This window comes from Neolamprologus brichardi, chromosome 22 (genome assembly GCF_056152115.1).
Source record: "Neolamprologus brichardi isolate AB-2024 chromosome 22, ASM5615211v1, whole genome shotgun sequence".
Classification (NCBI taxonomy): Eukaryota; Metazoa; Chordata; class Actinopteri; order Cichliformes; family Cichlidae; genus Neolamprologus; species Neolamprologus brichardi.
Genome location: NC_142124.1, coordinates 3,376,519 through 3,401,688, shown reverse-complemented (window position 1 = coordinate 3,401,688; position 25,170 = coordinate 3,376,519). Strand labels below are relative to the sequence as shown.

Genomic DNA, 25,170 nt, shown 5'->3' with positions numbered 1-25,170 from the left:
TGCACAGTATGTACCACCGGCAGAGAGAGGAAGTGGCTGATATCCAGAAATCCTACCAGTGGCTGCATAAAATTGGACTGAAAGACAGCACAGAGGCTCTAATCATGGCAGCACAGGAACAAGCTCTGAGCATAAGATCCGTAGAGGCTGGGGTCTATCACACCAGGTAAGACCCCAGGTGGAGGCTATGTAAAGATGCCCCAGAGACAATCCAGCACATAACAGCAGGGTGCAAGATGCTAGCAGGCAGGGCACACATGGAACGCCATAACCAAATGGCCGGCATAGTATACAGAAACACCTACATATATAGGTATATAATAACTGATTGTTTCATATGTTAAAGTGGGTCCATATTCTGTCATTCATGAAACACACCTCATTTTGTTTGGAAACACAAATTAACACCTTTCTTTAGAATTGTATTCATTAAATATGAAGCGTTCACCATGGATCTCTTAATAGTTTTTCTCCACATACTGCTTTGGATCAGGTTTGTCTAAAACTCATGAATCTTCACTGAGGGTCAAAAACAGCTCCAGACTGACTCGCAGTAAAACTGTTAGAAACTCCAGAATGATGATTTGTAACAGATTAAACAAAGTGTTTAGTCACATCTGCAGTTTTGTGAAGATAGGGACAATCTATTCTGGAAATTTGTCCATAGTCAGTGAACACTTACACTTTTATTTGGTAACACTACTGGTGGTGAATTGTTTCAAAATGTTAAAGACGTCTTCTTTCATCAAATGAAAGAAGACATTTTCTTTCATTTAACGTCTTCTTAAATGAAAGAAGACGTCTTCTTTCATTTGAGAAGACGTCTTCTTAAATTAAAGAAGACGTCTTCTTTCATTTAACGTCTGACAACAGACTATGCTGACATCAAGACAAGAAAGCTCCCTACCATGCATGGAGGCTTTCACCCCAAGTCCAGCACCCTGAGGCTGTACGCTAAGCGGAAGGAAGGGGGCCGTGGACTGGTGAGTGTCAGCACCACAGTCCAGGATGAGACAATGAACATCCAAGAATACATTGGGAAGATGGCCCCAACTGACCAAGTGCTCAGTGAATACCTCAGGCAGCAGAAACCCAAGAAAGAGGAGGGAGACGAGGAACCATCATGTCTATCACATGGTCTATCACACCAGGCAAGACCCCAGGTGGAGGCTGTGTAAAGATGCCCCTGAAACAATCCAGCACATAACAGCAGGGTGCAAGATGCTAGCAGGCAGGGCATACATGGAACGCCATAACCAAGTGGCCGGCATAGTGTACAGGAACAACTGTGCCGAGTATGGCCTGAAAGTCCCGAGGTCAAAATGGGAAACGCCCCCAAGACTGGTGGAGAATGAACGAGCTAAGATCCTGTGGGACTTTCAGATGCAGACGGACTTGCAGATGGTTAACCAACCGGACATAGTGGTGGTAGACAAACAGAAGAAGACGGCCGTAGTGATCGATGTAGCGGTTCCCAATGACAGCAACATCAGGAAGAAGGAACACGAGAAGCTGGAGAAATACCAAGGGCTCAGAGAAGAGCTCGAGAAGATGTGGAGGGTGAAGGTAATGGTGGTCCTAGTGGTAATCGGAGCACTAGGTGCGGTGACTCCCAAGCTAGGCGAGTGGCTCCAGCAGATCCCGGGACCAACATCGGAGATCTCTGTCCAGAAGAGCGCAGTCCTGGGAACAGCTAAGATACTGCGCAGGACCCTCAAGTTCCCAGGCCTCTGGTAGAGGACCCGAGCTTGAAGGATAAACCGCCCGCAGGGGCGTGCTGGGTGTTTAGTTTTTTTTTATATATATATGTATGTATGTATGTATGTATATATATATCATCCATAACTCAGACTTGTAGTCATTTTAAAGCTACTGTAAATGTTTCTACATCTGCTTCTTTTATTTCCAGTGTAGTTTGAACATATTTCAGGTCAAACTGTGTGATGATTCTCTCTCTGCTGATATGCATGAGAGGTTTCTTAAAGGGAAGTGAAACAATGTGTGAGTTAATGACTGGTGGAGCAGAAAAAATGGTAAATGGCCTGTATTTATATAGCGCTTTACATATCCAGTCATCCACCCATTCACACACTGGTGATGGCAGCTACAGTGGGGCAAAAAAGTATTTAGTCAGCCACCGATTGTGCAAGTTCCCCCACTTAAAATGATGACAGAGGTCAGTAATTTGCACCAGAGGTACACTTCAACTGTGAGAGACAGAATGTGAAAAAAAAATCCATGAATTCACATGGTAGGATTTGTAAAGAATTTATTCGTAAATCAGGGTGGAAAATAAGTATTTGGTCAATAACAAAAATACAACTCAATACTTTGTAACATAACCTTTGTTGGCAATAACAGAGGTCAAACGTTTACTATAGGTCTTTACCAGGTTTGCACACACAGTAGCTGGTATTTTGGCCCATTCCTCCATGCAGATCTTCTCAAGAGCAGTGATGTTTTGGGGCTGTCGCCGAGCAACACGGACTTTCAACTCCCGCCACAGATTTTCTATGGGGTTGAGGTCTGGAGACTGGCTAGGCCACTCCAGGACTTTCAAATGCTTCTTACGGAGCCACTCCTTTGTTGCCCGGGCGGTGTGTTTTGGATCATTGTCATGTTGGAAGACCCAGCCTCGTTTCATCTTCAAAGTTCTCACTGATGGAAGGAGGTTTTGGCTCAAAATCTCACGATACTTGGCCCCATTCATTCTGTCCTTAACACGGATCATTCGTCCTGTCCCCTTGGCAGAAAAACAGCCCCATAGCATGATGTTTCCACCCCCATGCTTCACAGTAGGTATGGTGTTCTTGGGATGCAACTCAGTATTCTTCTTCCTCCAAACACGACGAGTTGAGTTTATACCAAAAAGTTCTACTTTGGTTTCATCTGACCACATGACATTCTCCCAATCCTCTGCTGTATCATCCATGTGCTCTCTGGCAAACTTCAGACGGGCCTGGACATGCACTGGCTTCAGCAGCGGAACACGTCTGGCACTGCAGGATTTGATTCCCTGCCGTTGTAGTGTGTTACTGATGGTGACCTTTGTTACTTTGGTCCCAGCTCTCTGCAGGTCATTCACCAGGTCCCCCCGTGTGGTTCTGGGATCTTTGCTCACCGTTCTCATGATCATTTTGACCCCACGGGATGAGATCTTGCGTGGAGCCCCAGATCGAGGGAGATTATCAGTGGTCTTGTATGTCTTCCATTTTCTGATGATTGCTCCCACAGTTGATTTTTTCACACCAAGCTGCTTGCCTATTGTAGATTCACTCTTCCCAGTCTGGTGCAGGTCTACAATTCTTTTCCTGGTGTCCTTCGAAAGCTCTTTGGTCTTGGCCATGGCGGAGTTTGGAGTCTGACTGGTTGAGGCTGTGGACAGGTGTCTTTTATACAGATGATGAGGTCAAACAGGTGCCATTCATACAGGTAACGAGTGGGGGACAGAAAAGCTTCTTACAGAAGACGTTACAGGTCTGTGAGAGCCAGGGATTTTCCTTGTTTGAGGTGACCAAATACTTATTTTCCACCCTGATTTACGAATAAATTCTTTACAAATCCTACCATGTGAATTCATGGATTTTTTTTTCACATTCTGTCTCTCACAGTTGAAGTGTACCTCTGGTGCAAATTACTGACCTCTGTCATCATTTTAAGTGGGGGAACTTGCACAATCGGTGGCTGACTAAATACTTTTTTGCCCCACTGTACAGTGTAGCCACAGCTGCCCTGGGGCGCACTGACAGAGGCGAGGCCGCTGGACACTGGCGCCACCAGGTCCTCTGACCACCACCAGTAGGCAACGGGTGAAGTGTCTTGCCCAAGGACACAACGACCGAGACTGTCGGAGCCGGGGCTGGAACCAGCAATCTTCCGATTACAAGGCGAACTCCCAACTTGAGTACTCGAGTTTAACAAATACACCTTAAAATAGAAACATTTAATAAGCCCAACCAAAATAAAAAAACAAGAGTTATATAATTTGAAAAGATTGACTATATTGTTATTTCCACATTTAATATACTTTTAAAGAAATAGGAGCCAAGTTGATGGTATATATTTCCTCTTCATAATTTCTAGTCTTGATACAGTTATTTCACCTGTTTTTTATTACACACACACTCACACAGGTGACATGACATCTTATATGTCATCTCCACTTAAGTATGTCATGAGCTGTGTGCAGGCAGGATTGGTGGACCCAATGTGCAGACACACAGAGGCAAAAACATGAACTCAAAACAGCTTTAATGCTGAACTTGAATGTAGGCAGGCAGAGAGATCACAACTCAGACCAAAGTAAACACAGGGCTTAAATACACAGAGGGAGCAATCAGGAAATGGGAGACAGGAGGGAAACACAGCTGGGACAAATCAGGGCTAACCAGACAGCAAAACCAGACACATTAACATGAGACACAGACTTTCAAAGTAAAACAGGAAACATAACACAGAGACACAGACTTGACACAGCTGACAGATGAGGCACAGCAACTAACACAGAGACAGAAACCAGAAGACTAGAAATGATAAATAATGGCAAAATCAAAGTTCATCAATAATGTAAAACTCAAAACTCTCACAAAACAGTCTGCATTGGTCTCATTTTATCAGAAGCTTAATATTTGGTGTGATTTTCTATAAACCAGAGATATAGTAGTCATAATTTTTTTAATGGTTTATACCATAATTCACTGAACATTATTGTAGTGTCTTTACCTAAAATATAAAAATCTTAAAGTAACTGTTGTTCTGATTTGATGTGATAAAATTGAACATAAAAATATTTAAAATCAAATAACTGCAAATTGTTTAATTGAAGCTATTATTAATAGAGATGGACTGATCCGATATTACGTATCGGTATCAGTCCGATACTGACCCATATTCCTGGATCGGATATCGGAGAGAAATAAAAAATGTAATCCGATCCATTAAATATCAAAAAAGCACCTCACAAAACTTGCTACACGGCGCAACTCGGCTCATTGCAGCAGTGTGCGTCACGTGATAGAGCGGCTGTGTGCTACCAAACCAGCATTTCATCTCCGAGGAAATTTTCCCAGAGAGAAGTAAAGCAAGTAAGTTCATCTCTGAATGTTTGTAAAGCATTCCAGCGTTAAGCTTAACAACCGATATATGGAGCAACTGCCTCTCTCTTTCTCTCTCTCTCTCCTGCTCCTACTTCAAACCTGAAACTGATCAATGATCAGCTGATCGGCTTTTCTGTCGTGAGTCCTTCTCTCTTGTTTGTTTTTGGCCCACTTTGCACCAGAAAGAGGAAACCAGCGGCTGAACAACAGCAGCACGTTTAACCTTGATAAGCTGTTGTTAGAATTTATTTAATATTACTTTCTACACCAGGATCTTTTTCTACGCAGCTGACAGCTGGTAACTGTGCAGGGGCGGATCTAGCAAAGTTTAGCCAGGGGGGCCGATAGGGCATGAACAGAGAAAAGGGGGCACAAAGACATACTTTTCTTTCTTATTCTCATTTAAAATGTCTAGCTTTTAATAAATAATTATCTGACTCTTACACCCAAAGTTTTAATCTGATGTAAAATATATATATAAGTCCATTACTGTGTATAGTAACTGTTAAGTCTAATATACCCTAGTAAGCTATAGTACTTTTTCCTTTGGGAAGGTACCATCTGTGCAGTCTGCAATTCTGTTGAAGAAAGATGTTGAATCTATTTAATTATTCTTGAAAAATAATTTATTTCTGTGAATTTTTTTTCACCCTGCATCAAATTAAAGTTGATTACATCGATTAAGCATCATGAGGAAGAGGGTGGTTCCCTATTTTCTTTTGCTGGGAGTTTGCAACCCTATTAGTTAGGTTGCTTAATATTTCTGCTAAGTACTCTTTAAAATACCAGAATACGGAGGATGGAGCAGGTTTAACTTTATTAGATTGATCAGTGTTGCTGATCTATGAAATATTTTGGGTGCAGTGTGTTTTTTACATACAGGTTTAACAGAATAGCTTTAGTGTTGTTGTTGTTTTTTAACTTGAGTATGAACTTATACAAAAGCAAGATATTAAAAAAACAGTTTTATTGATTAAAAAAAACACACTATATCGGATTCATATCGGTATCGGCAGATATCCAAATTTATGATATCGGTATCGATATCGGACATAAAAAAGTGGTATCGTGCCATCTCTACTCTATATATGGATATATCTTACCTGGTGACACCTGTGTAAACCACCTTTTGATTTTTCATTCAGAGTGAGTCCTGCGTTTGGGTCCTGCACTCGTAACTGTGACAGCAATGCAGAAACTCCAGGATAGAGCGTGTGTTGTTGATAGAACTTATATAAGCAAGCAGTATATTTTACATGAAAGGAAGGTTAGCGATTGGCCTATAATTAGCTAAGACAGCTGGGTCTAAAGATGTTTCTTTAAGTAAAGGTTTAACTACAGCCACCTTGAAGGCCTGTGGTACATAGCCAATTATTAGAGATGGCAAGGAGCAGTCTCTATGTGACACTGGAAGAGGAGATAAGGTTGTAAACTCTCTCCCTCTTGGAGGGGACAAGGGCGTGAACAACAGCTGTGGAAATGCTTTCTGTTTGACTGTATTTAAAGAGGACTGCTATTCATCTTTAGAGACACGTATCAGTGCCCCACTGAATGTCCTCTCTCTCTCTCACCTGCTTGGGAATTAAAAAGGTGTTGGCTACTGCTCATCCTGTCTGCAGACTTTGCACTGCAGAATGATGCCATGGAAATTTAAATAACAAAGTGAGATATGTAAAAACAAAGGAGGAAAACCTGAAAAAGTGTTTGTTTGCATTGTTGAGTCAACATTGAATATAAAAGCTTCAGTGCTCTTTGGCACTGCTTCTCCAGTTTTTTTCAACTATTATGATATGATTTTGACTATGTCCCTTCATTCGGTGACAATGATGGTGATGATGATTATTTATTTAAACTTGAGTATAAACTTATACAAAATGCAACAAGATATTAAAAAAAACGTTTTATTGATTAAAAAACACACTATATCGGATTCATATCGGTATCGGCAGATATCCAAATTTATGATATCGGTATCGGACATAGAAAAGTGGTATCGTGCCATCTCTAATTATTAAATGATGAAATAGTTTATGTCTCTGAGCAGCTGCTAATTCAGATTTTCTTCTTCTCGGTTCCTCTACAGCTGAGGGAGGTTTTTGTACAGTGTTGTTTCACTGTGTGAGTGGGTAGTTATGATGCTGCTCACAATGATAAACTCCTGTATCTTCAGCCTGAACTCCACTGATGGTCAGAGTGATGTCAGCTCCAGACTGACGGGAGGTAACATCATGAATCAGCAGTTTAGGAGCTTCCCCAGATTTCTTTTATAGACTGCGTGTTCATGCTGGTATAGTAGGGTTACTAGTAGAAGGTCACTCATGTTTTGTCTTGTTGTCTTTGGAATTTCCGTTAGAAAAACTGTCTTTAATTTTGTGGAGATTCATTCATTCATGGAAATTGTAACAGAGTTTAAAATATTGAAATCATTTCATGGTTGCTTTAAAGAACGTGTGTGTGTGTGTGTGTGTGTGTGTGTGTGTGTGTGTGTCCTCAGTGAACTGTATCAGTCTCTGCAGTATCTTCCAGCTGCAGCAGTCACTTCAGTTTCTGTTCAGTCTGACTGAGGGAGGTTTTTGTACGACTGTTTTTCACTGTGTGAACACATCCTGACTGCTGATGTAGTGCCGACTCTGACAGTAATAAACTGCTGCATCTTTAGCCTGGACTCCACTGATGGTCAGAGTGAAGTCAGAGTTTGATCCACTGCCTGTAAAACGATCTGGAATCCCTGATACTCGTCTGTTAGCATAGTAAATTAGCAGTTTAGGAACTCCTCCATCTTTCTGTTGGTACCAGTGTAAATAGTTGTTGCTATAAACATCCTGACTGGTCCTACACTTGATGTTCACAGATCCTCCCACAGCAGAGCTCACCGCTCCAGGCTGAGTCACTGTGATCTGTCCTCTGGACTCTGAGGACACAGAGACAAAAACATAAAGCAGCTTCATGGTTTTGTGGGCTTCATTTCAGAGGGACAGATGTTGATAGAGGAGAGGAGTTTGATTCTCTGGACTTTACCTGTGAAGCAGCAGCAGAGGAGAGTCCAGATGAGGACGCAGATCAAAGTCATGTTTTTGATGAGGAGGATTTCTGTGGCTTCTGTTGTGATGAAGGACAGCTGTCAGTCATCCAGTGTTCAACTCTCAGGACTATAAACTCTCCCAGAGCACTGGAGCATGGTGCTGCTGATGCAAAGTGCCTCTCTATGGAAATCATCTGACTCCTTTGCTGTGAGTCAGTTTGCTGCATTGACTTGGAACCAGTTGTCCTCTTAGAGTGAAGGGTCACTGAAAATGTATTAAAGTTGCTCTAAGAAGTCATCACTATCCCCTGATTACATATTTATATCCTCATTTTTTTGGTCTCTCTTCATTTGTCACAAATGTATTAGACAGAGCTCTCTGTCACATCAAATGAGGGAATATGTTTGGGAAAAATAATTTCCATCCCTTCATTCCTCTTATACCATGGAGACTCTCTCACATCAGCTGTTTTCTCTACATTTATGTCAAACTGACTTTTTTCTGTAAGCAAGATTACAAAACTACATCCTCATATGATTCATTTTGAAATTTGTACCACATTAGTTGTTCTTTAGGTTCATTAACTTTGCTTTGTTTAAATAAAACTGTGTATTTGTAAATATTATTTAGTCAGTTATTGCTTCAGATTTATTCTGATCATGATTAAAAAGTACATGAAATATATTTTATAGCAGTGAGTAGCTGTAGTACTTGTTTCCTCTAATTCCTTCAGTCTCATGTATGATCCAGACTTTAAATGATCTCAGAGAAAATGTTTCAGTAAGTGTTCCCATATCTGTCATGCTGTATAGTCCTGCCTACATTTAGGGGGAAGAATGAAGAAGTCATCACATAAAACCACATAAAATCCTACCAGGACAAAGACAAGGCAACTGTCTGCTGCTTTTTCTCACATGTTTCTTTGTCTGAAGTTTATATATTAACATGTGTGTACAGCAATGTGAGTGTTGTGAAGCTCTTCATGTTTCTTTAAGAATATTTCAATCATTCTGGACTCTTGAGGATACAGAACAAGTTCATGCTTGATGACAAAAACAACACATTGTAGAGTCTCATAGTTCTGCCTCTAGTTTCCTGTGATGGGTAGAGAACATCTCTGTATGTTCACGCCTTCAGTGGAAGCAGGGTGGACATTCAGAGGACCAGCATTAAGAGCTGGGCGAGTCTCCTCAAGCCAGACTTCCTGTATTGGGGCCGACTGGTTGACTCGACATTGTAATGCAGCACGAGCGATGAGCCGTCATTGCAAGGAGACAATGTAACTGAAAATAAACTGGATCATAACCTTCATATTTATCAACATTCATGAGTTCTTTGCACTGACTGTTTAAAGGTTCAATATTAGTGTTTAAAGGGTGTAATATGAGGCTAATCATGTGGATAATTTCAGCTGGACTGTGATCTATAAAGAAATCTTTTTATTTTTCTCTTTTAGGACAAAATACAAAACCTTACAGTCAATATGGAAAAGAAATTAAAAAAAAGTGTGACACTGTGTCCTGACTGGAAACTGAAAGGTTCGGCTGTTTGTATTTTTGTTATCTGTGTTGCTTGTATCTGTGTGTGTGTTTGTATAAGGTTTAGAAGTTTAGACAGTAAACAATATGTTCAATAATTATTAAACATACAGGAGGAAACTTTAGCTTCTTTATGATTCTGGTTGACACTGAGATTTTCTTTTCCATAAATATAAATATTATAAAAGGACATTTTGAGCGCCGTCTTATGAAGGATTCTGATGCTGATCTTTGTCTTCATGTGTGTGTGTGTGTGTGTGTGTGTGTGTGTGTGTGTGTGTGTGTGTGTGTGTGTGTGTGTGTGTCCTCAGTGAACTGTATCAGTCTCTGCAGTATCTTCCAGCTGCAGCAGTCACTTCAGTTTCTGTTCAGTCTGACTGAGGGAGGTTTTTGTACGACTGTTTTTCACTGTGTGAACACCCACTGACTGTTGATAGCATGAGCACTCTGACAGTAATAAACTGCTGCATCTTCAGCCTGGACTCCACTGATGGTCAGAGTGAAGTCAGAGTTTGATCCACTGCCTGTAAAACGAGCTGGAATCCCTGAATATCGACTGCTAGCAGAGTGAATGAGCAGTTTAGGAACTCCTCCATCTTTCTGTCGGTACCAGTGTAAATAGTGGTTGCTGTTCCAAACATAAACATTCTGACTGGTCCTACACTTGATGTTCACAGATCCTCCCACAGCAGAGCTCACTGCTCCAGGCTGAGTCACTGTGATCTGTCCTCTGGACTCTGAGGACACAGAGACAAAAACATAAAGCAGCTTCATGGTTTTGTGGGCTTCATTTCAGAGGGACAGATGTTGATAGAGGAGAGGAGTTTGATTCTCTGGACTTTACCTGTGAAGCAGCAGCAGAGGAGAGTCCAGATGAGGACGCAGATCAAAGTCATGTTTTTGATGAGGAGGATTTCTGTGGCTTCTGTTGTGATGAAGGACAGCTGTCAGTCATCCAGTGTTCAACTCTCAGGACTATAAACTCTCCCAGAGCACTGGAGCATGGTGCTGCTGATGCAAAGTGCCTCTCTATGGAAATCATCTGACTGACTCCAGCACAGACTTGGATCAATCTGATGTGTCTAAAAAGAGTTTTCATGGCATATTTGGCATGTGACTCACATGGACCCTTCATGATTTATAGACAGATGAGAAATTAAGTCAAAATTTGCCCGTGCAGTGAGGAGATGTGAAGGCTGCTCTCCTGCAGCGGCATTTTGCTGAAATGATTCAAGACCACTTGTCATTGTCCTGGCTCATTCGACCAAGCGGTTTGCATTTCCTGTGTTTTTGTCATTTTTTTTGTATTATGTTAAGTCTACTTGTTTATGTAAAGGATCATTCTTTAATGCCTGGATTGCTCTGTTTAGATTTGGTTATTAGATTTCCCCTTGTGTCGTTGCCCTTTGTGTCTCCCTCTGTGTGTTTATATTGTGGTGTGAGTTCTTGTGCCTTGTTTCTCCTCCTTGTGTTTCATTCCATCATGTTTATCTATGTTTCCCAGCCCGTCGTGTTCCCTCACTCCCTTTCGTCTGCCTCTTCTCCGCTCCCACATCATGTTTCCTGTTTTATTGTGAAGGTCTTGTGTCTCCATGTTCGTTCTATCTCGTTATAGTTATTCGTGTTAGCTGGGTTCCTCGTGTGTTCTCGTTATCCCTCTGTGTATTTAGGTCAGCGTCTCCCTGCAAATAAAGCTGGTTTTTGATTTTACGTCCTGTTTCTGGGAGTCTGCATTTGAGTCTTTTCCTGCCTGCCTGCACAGCCGTTTTATGACACCACTTATTGTTTGACATAAATCATATAAAGTGTCCTTCAAGTCCTTCAGACTTTAAGACAGTTGAACATCTGTGGGTGAATTTGGATCGACGTGTTAGAGTTAAAAGAGTCCAAATTTGGTAAATATAGCTTGAGAGAAACAACGACACATGGCATATTAGACGATGTCATTATTTATTCACCAAAGACTAATGAACTCACGACTCTTCAGTTTGATTTGAAACACAGCATGGAATAATTTACTTGATAGAAATGTGAAATATTCGACCCATAACAGAGACACCATTTTATTTCTCCGCAGGCGCTCCACTGTGTGCGACTCGGGCAGCTTACCAGTTGTTGTTGTTTGCGAGTTTTTCTTGTGGATGAGTGTTGTGTTATGTCAGGCGGTTTACTGATAATGAGCTTATTTGTGGTCTTTTATCTCCTTTTGCTTTGAACACACTGTCTTGGATTTTTTAGAAATAAAGCCACATGTTCAAGTGGCTTTATTGTCATTTCAGCCATATACAGTGGTGCAGTACACAGTGAAATGAGACAGCGTTCCTCCAAGACCCTGCTGCTACATAACAGTAAATCAACATAGGACTATAATAAAGTGCAAGTATACAAGAACTACAAAAAACAGAAGACAGTGCAACAGAAAAGTGCACAGTACTTTTCCACAAATTATGCAATTATGATGCCATTATTATTTCACACTAAAATCTTTTTGAGCATTTTCTTTCAATGAAACTTAAAGTTTTAAAACTTTCTTTTTTAGAATTTTTTCTTCATACTTCGCACATTTTTGTTTCTATGTTTTAACCTTTTGCCAAAGTATCTGCAAATAATTTGTCATCCATTTCATTTCGCCTTTGATGAAGATTTAAAATTACTATACTGCCATATGGTTACCATTTAACCATACTCTAAAACAGGGGTGGACAATTCCAGGCCTCGAGTGCCGGTGTCCTGCGGGTTTAAGATCTCACCTTGGGTCAACACACCTGAATCACATAATTAGTTCGTTACCAGGCCTCTGGAGAACTTCAGGACATGTTGAGGAGCTAATTTAGCCATTTAAACCAGCTGTGTTGGTTCAAGGACACATCTAAAACCTGCAGGGACACCGGCCCTCGAGGCCTGGAGTTGCCCACCCCTGCTCTAAAAGCATGCTGACCAAGTTGGGCTCAGTTTATGGAATTTAATTTGTAATTAAGTTATTTTTATTTTTCCCAAATATACCAAAAAATAAGTTTGTTTGTTTTTTTCCATTTTTATATAAAAATTGTTTAATTTTTGAGTTACGATAAAATTCTAAAAAAAAAAATTTCTGATTATTTTAATTGTAATTATAAAACTAAGAAATAGTTCACAGATTACAGACGAGAACATCAGAAGTCAAAGAAACACTTTAATATTTTTATCGTTGGTACTGAAACTCGTCTGTTGCCATGGTTCAGCAGTGAAGCCTGTCTGTTACCATGGTTACCAAGCTCAGATAGAGAAGTGAAACAGCTGGAGATCAGTTTCACCCAAACTCCCAGTTTCTCTAACATCTCTCTCTCTCTCTCTGCAGTGGGTCGAGTCCCCCCCTCCCTGAGCGTGCTGGCGCCCTCTAGTGAGGAGCTGCAGCAGGGGAAGGCTACAGTCATGTGTGTGGCCAACAAGGGCTTCCCCTCAGACTGGAGGCTGTCCTGGAAGGTGGATGGCAGTTAAAGACTTGATGAACTAAACTTTAAATCTTCAGATCAAATCATGTGAAATATTTCTGTGACCAAGAATGTAGCTGAGCAATCTACATACATACATATATCAGTACTGCAGTTTACTAAAATATTCTCATTTAATAACTCCTTCCCAGTTTGAATATTTACAGGAGAGTTTCTTCATCACAGATCTGACTCACAGTATCAACTGTTTTGTGTTTCACATGTTCTTCTGTGCTAGCTCGTCAGGATGGACACAAGTCTGATGTTTTGAGTCAAACCCACATAAACATTAGTTATGAAAGTTAGAGTTTTATCAAGGCCTAAGAAATGATTTTGCAATTATTTTAGAATGACTGTGAAGTGTGTGTGTGTGTGTGTGTGTGTGTGTGTGTGTGTGTGTGTGTGTGTGTGTGTGTGTGTGTGTGTGTGTGTGTGTGTGTCCTCAGTGAACTGTATCAGTCTCTGCAGTATCTTCCAGCTGCAGCAGTCACTTCAGTTTCTGTTCAGTCTGACTGAGGGAGGTTTTTGTACGACTGTTTTTCACTGTGTGAACACATTTGGGCTGTGGTAACTCTGACAGTAATAAACTGCTGCATCTTCAGCCTGGACTCCACTGATGGTCAGAGTGAAGTCAGAGTTTGATCCACTGCCTGTAAAACGAGCTGGAATCCCTGATTGTCGAGTGCTAACATAGGTAATGAGCAGTTTAGGAACTCCTCCATCTTTCTGTTGGTACCAGAACATATAGTTGTTGCCATAAACATCCTGACTGGTCGTACACTTGATGCTCACAGATCCTCCCACAGCAGAGCTCACTGCTCCAGGCTGAGTCACTGTGATCTGTCCTCTGGACTCTGAGGACACAGAGACAAAAACATAAAGCAGCTTCATGGTTTTGTGGGCTTCATTTCAGAGGGACAGATGTTGATAGAGGAGAGGAGATTGATTCTCTGGACTTTACCTGTGAAGCAGCAGCAGAGGAGAGTCCAGATGAGGACGCAGATCAAAGTCATGTTTTTGATGAGGAGGATTTCTGTGGCTTCTGTTGTGATGAAGGACAGCTGTCAGTCATCCAGTGTTCAACTCTCAGGACTATAAACTCTCCCAGAGCACTGGAGCATGGTGCTGCTGATGCAAAGTGCCTCTCTATGGAAATCATCTGACTGACTCTGGACTACTGGAGTTCGTTATTATCAGGATATCCTAAAAACTGCCTGAAAAGTTGATTCAAAATTACAGATGAGAACTGATAAGAATTTAGTGATTCAAATTCCATTATTGACAAATAACTGACTGATCGTTCCTCCTTAGATATTTGCTTCTATTGAGAAAAATATGTAAAGCGAGTTATTATTATTGTACAGCACTTTAGATTGTCACAACTTTGGGAGTTCAGATTGTGTTACACTCTTACATGTTTTATCTTATAGTGTGTGTGTGTGTGTGTCCTCAGTGAACTCTATCAGACTCTAGAGCAGTGCATACGTGTTCTAGATTGATGAGTCTTCTAAATCCGGCAATCTGATAGACGAGTCTGGGTTTGGCGGTTGCTGGGAGAACAGTTTCTGTCTGACTGCATTGTGTCAAGTGTAAAATTAGATGGAGGAGGGATTATGTGGGGTTATTTAAAGGTGCTGGATGAACTGAAGCAGAGACTGTAAACCAACATCAGTGTCTGACCTCACAAATGTGCTTCTGTGAAAGTGGTCAAACGTTACGATAAACACCTCAGCCAATTGTAGACAGGCATATATGAGGGGGCTGACAGAAATGTACAGGGGGTCACATGGTGGGTAATGGAGGCAGGAAAGGGGTGGTGGTGTGGTGCTCTGGATAACTGTGTTTGTCATGTAATTGATTGCACTTTTAGTCCACTTTTAGAGCTGTACAGCTCAACTCTCCTTTCTCCTTAATTCAACAGTCTCCTGTTTCCCTTTCCAAAAACTCTTACAGATTTATCCATATCCAAGTTATTTGTTATGGATTCCTCGTGGGCCAAGATTATCAAATTCCTCTTTCTATAATGTAACAAAAGTAAATAATCTTCACTAAAATCGCTCTGATTACATCAATGTATGAAACGAGGAAACTGTTGGTTGCAGAGATGAAAACTGGGCGGGGCTTTGTGTTGGGTCTTACTGACACAGGTCCTCGAGTCGGCTCTGTGCAGCAGACAGGCTCACAGTGGTGTTTGTGGGATTGAGAAAGAAACACGTCTCTACCAGACTGAAGCTGTAAGAAGAACAATGGCCTCGTCCCCCACTCACTGTACAAATATAGATGGATTTGTCAGTTGTTAATAATCTCACGAGCAGAGACGGGCAGTAACACGATACTTGTAACGTGTTACTGTAATCCGACTACTTTTTTCAGGTAACGAGTAAAGTAAGGGATTACTATTGCAAAAACGGTAATTAGATTACCGTTACTTTCCCGTAGGAACGCTGCGTTACTGCGTTACTAAAACCGTGATTTCTTTGCGAGAATGTCTCATGACAGTGACGTAAGCGAGTGCGACGTTCGTGACAACAGCTGTGTGCAGATCAACAATGGATCATATATCGAGTGCAGAGAGAGTATGAGCGTGCAGCGTTTAAAGCGTGGAAGTACTGACCTTACTTTGAGTTTGATTCCATAAAAAGTGACAAAAAAATTAGTGTCCGTTGTGCGTGGGAAGAAAACTTCTTTTTACAGCGAAAAACCCCTAAACTTCCAAACAAGCACCGAGTAGCTACGACGTAATGGGAAACTCACAGAGAAACTCGCGGATTCTTCCACTGACCGCTGCACACCTGCACCAGGGTAACCCTCCGCCTGCCCCACTCCTGCTTTACAGGTGAAAATAGAGCAAAAGGACCGCTAGTCTTTGACTTTATTTATTTTCTGCTGTGTTTTACTTGCATCTATTTGAAAGACTGAGTGTAAACACAAAAAATATTTTATTTTATGTGCTGGAATGTGCAGAAAATAGGTTTAAATATTAAACTAATTTCTTCCAGTCAGAGAATGTTGCAGATAATTAAATTTTTGCTTGATGCATAAAGTTAAAAGATTAAAACTAATAAAACAAGTTTTAAAAAGAGACTTTTCCATTTGATTACATTTTGTATGATGGATTATGCAGAAAAAGTAGAATTGGGCTGAAAGATCTATCGCTTTATCACCTATTCAGGTTGTAAATCGTGTTTTTAAAAAGTAACTAAGTAATTAATTACTTTTGAAAATAAGTAATCAGTAAAGTAATGGGATTACTTTTTTGGGGAAGTAATCCGTAATTAGTTACTGATTACTTTTTTCAAGTAACTTGACCAACACTGCTTACGAGTCACTGTTACTCCCATCAGCCACCACGTGGACAAGTTGTTTGTTTAGATGATTTATTCCAAGTTTCCCAACAGGATCGTTCAGCATCGTCATCATGAGAGCTAATTTAAATAAAAGCAGTTACATGTAGAAACATCACAGCAAAACCCACAGTGCACCTGTGCTTTACTTGCTTTATGTCACTAAAAAACGAGTCTATTCTCAACATGACTTCCGCTCCACCAAGTTTCACAAAAAAGTCCTTCAATCAAAGGAAAATTAAATATTTATATATTTCTAACAAATACAATGAAGAACATTAAAATAATTCACTATCAGTTACAGTCATTATAATTTTGACAGCAGAAATTAGCTGGTCACATTTGCTCTGCCCTGCCTACTGAAAAACCTGACACGGGTTATTTACATACTAACAGTGATTAGATGTTTAGCTGGGGGGAGGGGGGGGGGGGGGGGGGAGTGGGTGTTCTCTGCCGAGTGCTGTGTGAGCCTGCGCACAAACAGGACACAGAGTGAAAGAGCGAACGAGACGTGAAACCTATCATCTCATTTGTGCCTTTTTCAGGGAAATTTACTGTAGTAACTCTTGTCAATATTCAATTTGTGGGCAATCTATTATTTTCTTTCTCAACTTCTAAAAGCTTGGCTTAAAGGGGTGTGGCCCCCTCTTGCCCCAGCGTACAGCCGGCCCTGCTCCTAAACCTGGTGGCAAGGCTTCCCAGGAGAGTTGAAGCTGTTATAGTTGCAAAGGGTGGGCTGACATCACCCTCTGGATTAAGAAGGGGATTTCACTCAAGGTCATATGTGTGAAGGCAGATGAGCAATGATCACTGACAAGCCTGACAAAACACAGACACACTTTTTCATCTCCTGTAAAATAACAAGAGTCATAATATAGTCAAGTCACCATGAAGTGAAGAGTCTGTAAAACAAAGTCTGTAATCTTATTCATTCTTACACTAAATATATATTTATTTGTTGGCCAGGTCCACAAACTCAGTCTTATCACTTAACTACTAAAGCAACTTTAGACATGAATATCAGCGTAAAGTTAGTGACTTATTAAAATGACCGTTTCTTTCCACATTTCAAACAACGCCGTCTAGTTTTAGATGTTGGTGGTGGTCAGAGGGCCCGATGGCGCCAGTGTCCGGCAGCCTCGCCTCTGTCAGTGCGCCCCAGGGCAGCTGTGGCTACAATGTAGCTGCCATCACCAGTGTGTGAATGCGTGTGTGAATGGGTGAATGACTGAATGTAGTGTAAAGCGCCCTTAAGGACTAGAAAAGCGCTATACAAATACAGGCCATTTACCATTTACATGTTATTAAGCTCTTGTTTGCAATAGTTAGAGAACCTGCTGCTAAAGGGACAATCCAGTAATTATGTTGGAAATATTGTTTCACTATAGCTTGTGTGTGTGTGTGTGTGTGTGTGTGTGTGTGTGTGTGTGTGTGTGTGTGTGTGTGTGTGTGTGTGTCCTCAGTGAACTGTATCAGTCTCTGCAGTATCTTCCAGCTGCAGCAGTCACTTCAGTTTCTGTTCAGTCTGACTGAGGGAGGTTTTTGTACGACTGTTTTTCACTGTGTGAACACACGCTGACTGTTGATGTTGTGATAACTCTGACAGTAATAAACTGCTGCATCTTCAGCCTGGACTCCACTGATGGTCAGAGTGAAGTCAGAGTTTGATCCACTGCCTGTAAAACGAGCTGGAATCCCTGAATATCGATTGCTAGTCCAGTAAATGAGACGTTTAGGAACTCCTCTATCTTTCTGTTGGTACCAGGCTAAAGCGAAAGAGCCATAAACATCCTGACTGGTCGTACACTTGATGCTCACAGATCCTCCCACAGCAGAGCTCACTGCTCCAGGCTGAGTCACTGTGATCTGTCCTCTGGACTCTGAGGACACAGAGACAAAAACATAAAGCAGCTTCATGGTTTTGTGGGCTTCATTTCAGAGGGACAGATGTTGATAGAGGAGAGGAGTTTGATTCTCTGGACTTTACCTGTGAAGCAGCAGCAGAGGAGAGTCCAGATGAGGACGCAGATCAAAGTCATGTTTTTGATGAGGAGGATTTCTGTGGCTTCTGTTGTGATGAAGGACAGCTGTCAGTCATCCAGTGTTCAACTCTCAGGACTATAAACTCTCCCAGAGCACTGGAGCATGGTGCTGCTGATGCAAAGTGCCTCTATGGAAATCATCTGACCAAGTTTAGAGGCACAATGTGAAAAAGTAAAGGTCTGGACTTCACCATTTGTTTTTACAACATTCTGTACCCCACGAAGATCCTGATGGGTTTGAAGAACTACTAATTGATTATTTTTAAAAATAAGTTCAATGTCAATTTTAAGATTTTGCTATAGGACACCATTCAGATGGGTGTGATCCAAAATTATATATGGTTCAAACAGCATGATACAACATGTTTTCCTAAAAGGGTGGGGTGTGCTGCTTGTAACAGCACACCCCACCCTCCAACTTACTCCCCACACTCTCATTAACATAAACGATCATGGATACATACATACCCCCCCCCCACACACACACACACACACACTTACAGAGTAAAATTGGGCTGGGCACACATGAGCCAGGTGAGGAAACACTATCACAGGGAGCCGTCTGCACAGACCGCAGCCTCCAGGCCGGGTACACAGCAGGGGGGAGGCAAAGAAGCCCCCCAGCCAGGCTGAGAATGTGTCGATAATGTGAACTGAACACACATATAGTTTAATGAGTATTATTTTGCTTTTCTCCATTTCACCAGTTTTGTAAGGTTAAAAAAATACAAAAAAACATCAGATTTGATTTTTGTTTCTGAAAACAGTTTTAAACTTCTCATTAGCTGTCACAGTCCGGGTGAGCTGCTGGTAAATTTCCACTAAGTCCATGTTCTCCTGTGTCTGCCCCTGGGCAGAGCCGTCATCTCCTCACATGGAGCCAATCTGGAGCAACCCACTCAGGATATTTAAGACCAGCGTTGCCGTCTCTTCACTGCTAGTTTGCCAACTTACCCTCGGTGGTAACAGGGTACCATGCTTCATGCTCCTTGCCCAAGTCTATGCACTCGGCCATTCTCACTGCAGTTTCGTGCTCCATCTCCTGGGAAGGATTTCAATATCACACCTGCTGCCCTCTTGCCACTGCTTCACACAGGATCACTTTGAGCTCAGGTCAGCCCATCTTAACTCTGTTCAGCTCACCTGGACCTTCACCTACTCCCCTCAAAGCACGACCAACTCCACCTGCAACATAAGCCATACTCCTCTTTAAAATCCAATCACACCTGGAGAAGTCTGTGAACCCACTAACCCCCTTTTCCTCTCTCCCTCTTGATCACCACACCACCACGCTACGTTTTCTTGTCAGGAATCCCACACCAAGTATAACTCTGTGTTTTTGTGCCAAATAAAGATTTGTGTGAAGCAAACTCAACTGTCTCCACATGTGGTCCAGCACTTGAGTCCAGTTTCGTACAGCCTTTGGCCCCTTGTGACATTAGGCCTACATTTTTTGCAGTACTCTTTCCAAAGTAGGTAAGGTTTTGAGAAAAATAACAAAACAAAAAAAAACTTGTTTTGATGTCTTAAAACGATGGTGAAAGTGTTTTATGAAGTGTCTTTTGCAGAGATGAGTTTGTGTTGTGAAAAAGGCCTTACATATTTTGAGAGCTGTATTAAGAGTGGTGAGAATGACGTTCCTGATGTTCCTGAAGACTTTCACCAAAGCAACTGAGAAAAGCTGTGATGGGGAAACATTTACTGAAGTTCATTTAACTGTTCACGAATAAATGTAAGTGAAGTCGTTTGAAAGAGTGTGTGTGTGTGTGTGTGTGTGTGTGTGTGTGTGTGTGTGTGTGTGTGTGAGTCAAAAGTAAACCAAAGCAACACATGGTGATAAAACCCGAATTGAATCATAATGTTTACCAGTTAGAAGCCTTCACAGTTAGAACAGCACAGAGCACAGTCTTCTCTACCTGGAAGGAATTTTCAAAACTTCCTAAAACACCATTATTTGTAGACAGAATTCCAAAATAGAAATAAAAACTCATTTAAAAAAAAAACAAAAAAAAACCCTGTATGTGTAGGCAGGTGTCAGGTTAGGACTGTGTGCAGGCAGGAGTGGAAGTAGAAGGACCCAATGTGCAGACACTCGGAGGCGGAAAGTAACTCAAAACTCAGCTTTTATTGCTGGATGGCAAAACGTAACAAAAATCCAAATAAACTTACATGAACAGGCAGACGGAACAGACAGTCCTAAAACCCATAAAGCAAAGCTAGAATATAATGAAATAACAAAATCAAAGAACCAAAAACACAAAACACTGGGTCGATGACCCAGGGACCCTAACAGTAACTCCCCCCCCCCCCCCCCCCCCCCCCCCTCCCCAGAACACCGAAAACTAAAAAACAACTCAACCAGGGTGGGTGGTGGGGGAAACAGGACAGAGGGCACGCAACAAATGAAACACAAGGAGCCAGAAACCAAAACACAGGGAACAAAGTCCAAAACCTGTGAGGCCACCCACGGCTCCCACACTCTGGTCTCAGAGCCACTCAGGAGAGACCAGTGTTCCCAGTCCTGACCTGACTCTGATACTGGTTTCATGCTCCTGCTTTCAGTCTGTGCTCTTTAACAATCTCACTCACTCGCTTCATCCTTAATGTGTTTGTTGCTTTTCATAAATTTGATGTTTTCAAGGTTTTTAAAATAATAAACATCTTCCCTACACATTTGTCTTTTCACTTTTTTTTACTTCAGCATTTATATTTTACAGTCACACTGGTCAGATCATCACTTTGAAGGGTTTTTTTTTTAATGTTGAGTGTTTTCTTAGATCTGTTTTTAATTTATTTGAATTCAGATTATTTTCTTTCATTTTGCTCTCATTCTGAAAATGTAAAAATCTAAACACTAAAGATTTTATCAGGGTGGATTGAAAAAGCAGAGTATCATCTGTACAAACAGGATTAACATGAACAGAGGAAGAAATAACACAAATACTAGTACTCATCAACTCTAAATGGCAAATAGCCTTTACTCATTTAGCACATTTTTAGTGCTTTTTACTAAAAGTCCAATACACACAAATGCACATCACATGGTGCTTTGTTTTTAGAGTCACACTCAAACTCTGATGGATGCATTGAGGGTGGTAGGGGTTCAGTATCTTGCCCATTGACAAGATCCTGGGCATATAAACAGATGTTGTAAATGCAGCCTCGTGATAACGTACAATATCCAGAATATAGTTGAGTAGAAGTAGAGTTCAGCACACAATAGAAGTATTTGAATAAAGTTTGTTGTTGTGCATTGTGCTGCATTTACTGCTTTACTTTTTTTGAAATCTGACTAAGGAGTCACTACGCTCGTTCATCTCCCCCAAATCATAATTGCTGGTTGTCCACAAGTGCTCTGAGATATCACACAATTCTGGAGAGTCTGGGGTCAACTGGCATAGTTCCACCTGCTGAATCCACAGACAGCTTTTTTTAGCAGCCACACAGTTCACACAACACTCATGTTTGCCGTTAGACATTTCTTAAACTCCCCATTGCAACGTTTTATCCCTGGAATGGAAATTTCTCTCCAAGGTTTGCACTGTTGCACTAATTTTTGTTACATGCCCAATTATTTTATTGAACTTTTGTCCCAAAATAAAAAAAAAAACATATGAAATGCTGTCATGCATTTTACAAAGTGAGTTTGTTCACATGTAATCAGGTGTGTGTGCGTGTCTAGGAGAAAATTTCACCCGTACATCAGAAACAGGAAACTCCGTCTAGACTCATTTAACCCTCTGCAACTTTCTGATCACTTCTGTTATAATCAAGTCATCTTTCCCTCATATAGAGACAACCAACTTATTTACATGTCAATTGTTAACCCACTAAGTTGACAGGATAACATAAATGCATGTTTACAATTGTCACAAACAGAGTTTCCTTCATACAGTAAACCTCTCATGTTGTTCCCATGTTCAGAAAGCATCTTACAATTTTACTATAGTATACACATAATATATACAACTACATTGATCACTGGAGTCTCTCTCTCTCTCTCTCTCTCTCTCTCTCTCTCTCTCTCTCTCTCTCTCTCTCTCTCTCTTTTTTTTTTTATTACAAAAAAAAGTTAACCTGCAACCTGGAGAGTTAATTGTCAGCAGGATGAACTTGTTAGGAATGAAATGATTAAATAAAGCAGTTTTTTATGATTAATCCTATAAACACATTGCAATGTGCTCATTAAAGAGTTGACACTCATTTGATAGCTAGTGTCTGTTAAGTTTTTCCTGTTTTAACATTGATGAGAGATATGAGCATGTTCATGAGTGTAAGCTGGTCTTCGTTGCCTGCATTGTTTCACCTTGCTCTTTTTTAATGGCGACATGGGCAAACCACAGCCTGAAGCTCTGTCTCTTCCCCTCCTCCCTCGTTGGCCTGTGTTTCTTTTTGGTGCAGTGCTGTACGGTGTCCCTGCTGCATGGTGGGGGTCAGGACTGTGTTTTACTTCTTTTGCCACTTCCTTTGTGTGCAGCCTTCCTTGGGCATAGCGAGCATTTCGGCGTAATTCGGCCAGCCTTCGTTGGACCTCTCCCCCTACGTAGAGTTGCTGGACCTCAGGTGCTACATCTGGTCTCAGTCCTCGATAAATAACCCCACAGAGGTGACTTTCATAGGGGGTGGCGTTTGCTCCATCCTGGTCGTTAGGCTTAACAATGCCACTGTTGGCCTCCAAAGTTGTCATCAGGCGATGGATGAAATCCTCAGCGGACTCACCTCTGCTTTGTTTGCAGGCACATATTTTAGCCACGTGCACTTTTATCCTTGAAGGCCTGCCACGGGCTGTTGTCCAGCACTGTTATGTATCCTAATTGTAGAATGGCTACCTTGAGGTAGAACATGTCCTGTTATTTCTGCTGTTTGTTATATATGTTTATAAATACATTAACACAGATTTCAAAATAAAAAAAAACATTTAACACATTTTATTAAATAACAGTTTTGATCTGGTTACAAACATACTGATTCATTGAAATAAATAAACTAGTTAAAGAAAAAGAAAAAAAGAGGTATAATGGATAAATCAACAGGCTAATTAGATTTACTGTGTTAACACACAGTAAATCGTGTTTGTTTGTAAATAACTTGTATTCCTATGTATTATCTTGATAACAATGATAATGTTTGTAAATAAAAATATTATATTTATTAATCATTAATTTTCTCCCTTCATTTTTCACAGATTATTAAAACTATTATTATTTTTTATTTATTTTAACTATTATTTCAACATTTTAATGAATGAAGCAAATATTTTGTGTTGTCAAAAAGGTCATACCAGTATTGAGATACAATTAATAAACAGCATCAAAGTAAACAATGAAGTAATGTTGCAATTTGTACATTTTCAGACTGAATACATAATACTATTTTCTGACTTTAATGAATATTTTTGATATCAGTATTAGCATTATTGCTATTTGATTGGGGATCAGCCATCTGAAAAGTGTTTGGAGACTCGTTGTTTTTACAAGACTTTAAATATTTTTCACTTTATCAAAAATAAAAAATAAAAACACTAATATTTATTTAATAGAAAACAAAAAAGTCCTGGTTTAAATTGATATGATTATGAGATTTGGATATCATTGCATTTTGTGAAAGTTGCCTGAAAAGCTGTGTGTGTGTGTGTGTGTGTGTGTGTGTGTGTGTGTGTGTGTGTGTGTCCTCAGTGAACTGTATCAGTCTCTGCAGTATCTTCCAGCTGCAGCAGTCACTTCAGTTTCTGTTCAGTCTGACTGAGGGAGGTTTTTGTACGACTGTTTTTCACTGTGTGAACACACGCTGACTGTTGATGTTGTGATAACTCTGACAGTAATAAACTGCTGCATCTTCAGCCTGGACTCCACTGATGGTCAGAGTGAAGTCAGAGTTTGATCCACTGCCTGTAAAACGAGCTGGAATCCCTGAATATCGATTGCTAGTCCAGTAAATGAGACGTTTAGGAACTCCTCCATCTTTCTGTTGGTACCAGGCTAAAGCGAAAGAGCCATAAACATCCTGACTGGTCGTACACTTGATGCTCACAGATCCTCCCACAGCAGAGCTCACTGCTCCAGGCTGAGTCACTGTGATCTGTCCTCTGGACTCTGAGGACACAGAGACAAAAACATAAAGCAGCTTCATGGTTTTGTGGGCTTCATTTCAGAGGGACAGATGTTGATAGAGGAGAGGAGTTTGATTCTCTGGACTTTACCTGTGAAGCAGCAGCAGAGGAGAGTCCAGATGAGGACGCAGATCAAAGTCATGTTTTTGATGAGGAGGATTTCTGTGGCTTCTGTTGTGATGAAGGACAGCTGTCAGTCATCCAGTGTTCAACTCTCAGGACTATAAACTCTCCCAGAGCACTGGAGCATGGTGCTGCTGATGCAAAGTGCCTCTCTATGGAAATGAACGACTCCAGCACAGACTTGGATCAATGTGATGATGCTGTTTATCATTAAATCAATCATTTCATGATATTATTGAGAAATATGTCAAAAAATGTTTTGTGGAGCATAATTAAGAAGGTGAAAGCTGATTTGTTTAAATCTGACCTGATTTTAGAGGAGAAATGTTCCTTAAGATCTCACAGTAATTTCATTAGAAAAGAATAAATATTTCTTTCTTCTTGTCCAAATGCAGTAATTTTGCAAAATGTCTTTGGAAATTTAG

The 25,170-nt window shown here is 40.8% G+C and overlaps 1 protein-coding gene and 1 gene segment (V, D, J or C); one reads left to right on the top strand and one right to left on the bottom strand.

The window, feature by feature from the left end:
• Positions 1 to 25,170, bottom strand: part of LOC148096601 (Ig kappa chain V-III region MOPC 63-like) — a 104,850-nt gene that overhangs the window by 66,919 nt on the left and 12,761 nt on the right.
• On the top strand, positions 9 to 1,737 carry LOC148096603 (uncharacterized). The gene is made up of 2 exons (XM_087835352.1): positions 9 to 166; positions 1,152 to 1,737. The coding sequence occupies exons 1-2, from the start codon at positions 9 to 11 to the stop codon at positions 1,735 to 1,737; spliced, it is 744 nt and encodes a 247-aa protein (XP_087691478.1).

What these genes read in the sequence shown, in the direction of transcription:
- LOC148096603 (XM_087835352.1), top strand. Translation starts at nt 9, where the DNA reads ATGTACCACCGGCAGAGAGAGGAAGTGGCTGATATCCAGAAATCCTAC. An exon ending in GCTGGGGTCTATCACACCAG is followed by an intron (nt 167 to 1,151) that starts GTAAGACCCCAG and finishes CTATCACACCAG; the next exon opens with GCAAGACCCCAGGTGGAGGC.